The following is a 5,012-nucleotide window of genomic DNA, read 5'->3' on the forward strand; positions in this document are numbered from 1 at the left end:
CCAGTATAGTAACAGGACTGCATTGAGCCACAGATTCACAGTAGCTTGAGAAGTTGTCTGAGCTTTCGTTGAGTACTGTATCAGAAATAGTTGAGGTGATTGCCATCACAGGCTCTTAGGGAGTGGAAAGGACCTCTGCAGATCTTCAAGTCCAACCCCCCTGCCAGAGCAGGACCATATAATGTAGTACAGGTCGCACAAGAACGCATCCAGACAGGTCTTTAAAGTCTCCAGAGAAGGAGACTCTGCAGCCTCTCTGGGGAGCCTGTTCCAGTGCTCCATGACACTTATGCTAAAGAAGCTCCACTTCAACATGAAGTGGTATAGTTTAGATCCATTGCCATCCTGTCTGATCACAGGGCATAAATGAGAAGAGGTTGTCCCTTCCTTCTTGACACCCAGCCCTCATACATTTATAAACATTTATTAAATCCCCTCTCGTCTTCTCTCCAGACTGAAAAGCCCCAGGGCTCTCAGCCCTTCCTCACAAGGCACATGCTTCAGCACTGAGCTTAAAATAAGTATTTAAGTAGAAGTAGTAATGTTTGTAGGACTTGAGGTAGAAACGAAGTGAAAATAAGAAAACAAACACTGAAAAAAAAAAATGTCAGTGAGAAACAGAGTTCATAGGTCTTTATCTATATTGGCATTCCCAAGAGCCTGATCATTGTTCATGGACACATTATGGTTTAGACTCAGCCGCTGGTTATGTTCTCAAAGAGCTGCACTCACAATGGTCCACGCACACCAGTGGGATGGGAAGGCGGATCTTGAGCAAAAGAAAACCAGTGGCTGAGATAAGGAGAGTTTAATGGAAAAATGCAAAAAGATACTGGATTTTCCGGGAAGCAGAGCAAGTCTTCCCCGGAAGTCGCAGGGGAAGAGGCTCTGTCCCAGCTGAGGCACCCCAAACCCCACTCAGGAGCCTTTTCCCCGACACCTTCTGAGGCAACCTCACCCGTTGCTAGAACAGCACTACAGGGCCCCGCCGCCGCCCTGTCTAGCCGGCTCCGCGCCGGCCCGTGCTGCTGGTGCCGCCCGGCTGCCCCGAGTCCGCCAGTGCTCCCCGCTAGTGCTTCCCGCCGTGTCTGCGGGGAGGGCGCGGCCCCGGCCCCGGCCCCGGCCCCGGCCCCCGCTAATGAGCGGCTCCGGGCACCCCCTGGTCCCTGCACCCCTGGTATCAGCTCGGCCCCCCGTGCACACAGCGCTATGCAGCCTCGCTCCCGAAGCCTGCACTGCGCACACCAAGCGGCGCCCCGAGTGGAGAGCAGGGGACATGGCCGCTGCCAGCAGCAGATAGCAGCCAGGCCAGGCCTTGCATGGCTGTGCCTTTTCTCTTTCCCGGGCCTCCACACTCTGACCTTCTCACTCTCAGGTGTCTGTCCCAGCCCGGCCTCACTCCCAGGACACTGCAATGCTCTGGTGCTGCCAAGGTGCCAGCTGGGCCCACCTCCCCACGTGGGACCCCTTTCCTGCTCTGCTCATTTACCACTGCCCCCACGGGGGGTAAATGCAGGCCAACACTGACAGCTGCCTCCAGAGCATGCGGAAAACACGACTGGGCAAACCCCACCCGTGCCCAAAACCAATGCAAGGATGAGACAGAGCCTGGGTTTGAAAAACATAAATAAATATATTTATGGAAAAAGATAAATGTATTTACAGAAAGACATAAATAAATGACTGAAAACATCAAACAACAAATCTCTAAATTATCTACTCCACCAGTCCCCACAACTCCAACGAACCAGAAGCAAAGGCAGTGCCATGGCCATTGACCCAACAAGTAGCCCCTCACCCAGCAGAGCTGGGGGTTCCCAAGCAGTTCAGCTGTAGATTGGGCTTTGCCTTAATGAGTACTGGATGTGCCACAGCCCTGGGACACACTGGGCAGACTGGGACTCTGTTGTCAGCACTGAACGCCAACTGGGGTTATGCTTAGGTTGCTGAGCCCTAAGAAATTGCTCCCTGCTGAAAGTGGGTGTGTGCTCAGGGCAGTGCCATGGTGGCTTTTGTGCCACCATGGCAAGAGGACAGGACAGGTGTTCAGAGCAAGTGCGGTGGTGGTGGTTGTGCCACCAGGAGAAAGGGGCAGGGTGCTGTGTCCATGCAGTGAGGATTACCCTCCCCAGCCACAGCTGCAGCTTGGCAGCAGGTGACCCAACACGACTAAAGGCGCAGGATGGAGAGTAAATACCTGTTTCAGTGAGGGACCCTGGTCCACCTTCTCACACGCCACCACATCCTCATCAACCTCCATTGCCTCCTGCAAGTATTCATCCACTACCATCTTCTTCTCCATAATCATATCCACCACCATCTCCTCACCAACATCCACCTGCATTGTCTCCTCCCTGCTTCTGGCAGCCTCCAGTTTGAGGTGACACATCCTAAGCCAAAAATCAAGCGGGAAAGTGCAGACCTTTGGGACAGAGATCTTGGCACCCCTGCCCACTTTTGTAGCCTGGCAAAGGTCATAAGGCAATGGGGCCCCTGAACATGTCCTCAGCGGTAGCTGGCTGGAGGTTGGGTGGATCTTCAGTACCCACTGGCAGTGATGGACCTGTTTCTCTAGCCACCTTGTTCTATTAACCTCTTTCTTCTGCAAGTGCTTGGACAGCTGCAAGCTCTCTGGATCTGCCAGAGTGGAGAGGACAGATGTGAGTGGTTCTGCTCCCTGCCACCATGGGGTCCTGGGCACAGACCACAGCTCTGTGCCTGTCTTGGCACCTAGAAGCTCTTTGTTCTGCACTTGTGGCTTTTGGGCTCTGTCATGCACTGTGGAGAGGCCTGAGATATTGAGGATCCAGCCTGGAAAGGGGCAGTTCAGTCCAGCTCAGACTGTGGGCAGGAGTCAGCTGCCACCAGCAAGCATCCCTGCAGCATGAGCCCAGGGTACTCGGATGTTCCGCTCTGCCAAATTCACCAGAGGAGGGTCCCCACCCCATGCCATCCCCAGGGTGCCTGCTCCAGCCTGCCCAGGCAGTTGTGGGGTGCCCATCTCCAACAGTGTGAGCCTCTTCTTTCTCTGAGACTCCATGACCCAATTGGATGTAAACAGAGAAATGGGGGAAGTACTGGGAGATATAAGAAGGGATGGGTGTGGATTGGAGGCACCAGGAGAAGAAACCAAGGGCTGGGCCAGGAGCAGCAGCAGGAGCGAAGGACTGCACAGGGAGCAGGGTAGAGGGGCTATGGGGTGCCCATTGCCAGGTGCCAGCATTTGCAGCTAGCCAGGGAAATCTGTTACTGGTTGTGCAGTGGGGGATGGGGACAACACCTTAAGGGGTTGCAGCTTCATGGGGACCATTGGGGAACATTCACATTACCCTCAAAATTAATTAAACACACTTTTGTGCTTTAATTGATGTGTTGGGTTTGTGTCCAGCAGGGTTTTGGTAGTGGGGCAGGGGCTGTGGCATAGCTCATGTAAGAAACTTCCAGAAACTTCCTTCACTCCAGCTGGACCTGCCTCTTGTCAAGGCCAGGCCAATCAGCACCTCTGAGAAGACATCGCTACTAGAGCAGTCCGTGGCTGAGAGGACTGTGGTCCATGGAAGGGACTGCAGGAGCAGTTTGTGGAAGACCATCTCCTGTGGGAGGGACATCATGTTGCTGCAGTGGAGGCCTGTGATGAGTCTCCGCTAATATTGAGAAGCCACATTTTTAATCTAAAACTCGATATTGCAGCCCAAAGCAGAGCAGTTTCCATTCCGACCCAGCCTTCAGCCATCTCCCAGCCATGCTGCTCATCCTGAGTGAGGCTATCCTGAGGAAAAGGGGGAGTAAAGAGCAGGTCACAGCCTGGGCATGTGGGCATGGGCTGGCAGGGGAAGGCACTGAGAAAATAAATCTGGTTTTGCATTCATCTCAAGCACAAAACTTTTACTAGAAGTGGTTCCCACTTCTGTCCACAAAGTCAGATATTTTGGCTGGGGCAGGCTGAGGGCTGGGAACTCCTCATTTGCCTCAGCAGCAGCACCAGCTCCTTGTCCTGTCTTGTGACAGACTGACCTGCCTCCACTGAGTGCCTCTTCCCAGCTTTCCCTGCCCTGCTCTACCCTGACAAGTGCCAGCCAGGTGTGCTGGCACCACAGAGCAGGTCCCAGACCCTTACCCTTCTGCTGTGGGTGTTGCCTTCCCCTCCGAGCCTCCTAGTGGTTTGTAGCTGCTGAAAAAGCCTGACCTGCAGAGCCTTCAGTGCTTGCTGTGCCCTGACAGATTTGCACCAACCCAGGGAAGGAAGGAAGAAAGGAAAGAAGGAAGGAAGGGAGGAAGGGAGGGAGGAAGGGAGGGAGGAAGGGAGGAAGGGAGGAAGGAAGGGAGGAAGGGAAGGAGGAAGGGAGGGAGGAAGGAAGGAAGGAAGGAAGGAAGGAAGGAAGGAAGGAAGGAAGGAAGGAAGGAAGGAAGGAAGGAAGGAAGGAAGGAAGGAAGGAAGGAAGGAAGGAAGGAAGGAAGGAAGGAAGGAAGGAAGGAAGGAAGGAAGGAAGGAAGGAAGGAAGGAAGGGAGGAAGGGAGGAAGGAAGGAAGGAAGGAAGGGAGGAAGGAAGGAAGGAAGGAAGGAAGGGAGGGAGGAAGGAAGGGAGGAAGGGAGGAAGGGAGGGAGGGAGGGAGGGAGGGAGGGAGGAAGGGAGGGAGGGAGGAAGGGAGGGAGGAAGGAAGGGAGGAAGGAAGGGAGGAAGGAAGGGAGGAAGGAAGGGAGGGAGGAAGGAAGGGAGGAAGGGAAGGAGGGAGGAAGGAAGGAAGGAGGAGGGAGGAGGGAGGGAGGGAGGAGGAAGGAGGAGGAGGGAGGAGGAGGGGGAGGAGGGGAGGGAGGAGAGGGAGGAGGAGAGAGGAGGGAGGAGGAGGGGAGGAGAGGAGAGGAGGAGGGAGGAGGAAGGGAGGAGGGAGGGGGAGGAGAAGAGGAGGGAGGAGGAGGAGGGGGAGGGAGGGAAGAGGGGAGGAGGAGGAGAGGGGAGAGGAGGGGAGGGGAGGAGGAGGGAGGAGGAGAGGAAGGAGGAGGAGGAGAGGAG

The 5,012-nt window shown here is 55.0% G+C and overlaps 1 protein-coding gene across 1 annotated transcript in view; it reads left to right on the forward strand.

The window, feature by feature from the left end:
• The first annotated feature begins 819 nt into the window (after nucleotides 1-819).
• Nucleotides 820-5,012, forward strand: part of LOC128979337 (trafficking protein particle complex subunit 13-like) — a 12,758-nt gene continuing 8,565 nt past the window's right edge. The window contains exon 1 of the mRNA XM_054397554.1: nucleotides 820-1,506. Within this exon, the coding sequence (XP_054253529.1) occupies nucleotides 820-1,506 (687 nt within the window). The remainder of the gene's footprint in view (nucleotides 1,507-5,012) is intronic.

The sequence above is a fragment of the Indicator indicator genome, chromosome Z (assembly GCF_027791375.1).
Source record: "Indicator indicator isolate 239-I01 chromosome Z, UM_Iind_1.1, whole genome shotgun sequence".
Classification (NCBI taxonomy): domain Eukaryota; kingdom Metazoa; phylum Chordata; class Aves; order Piciformes; family Indicatoridae; genus Indicator; species Indicator indicator.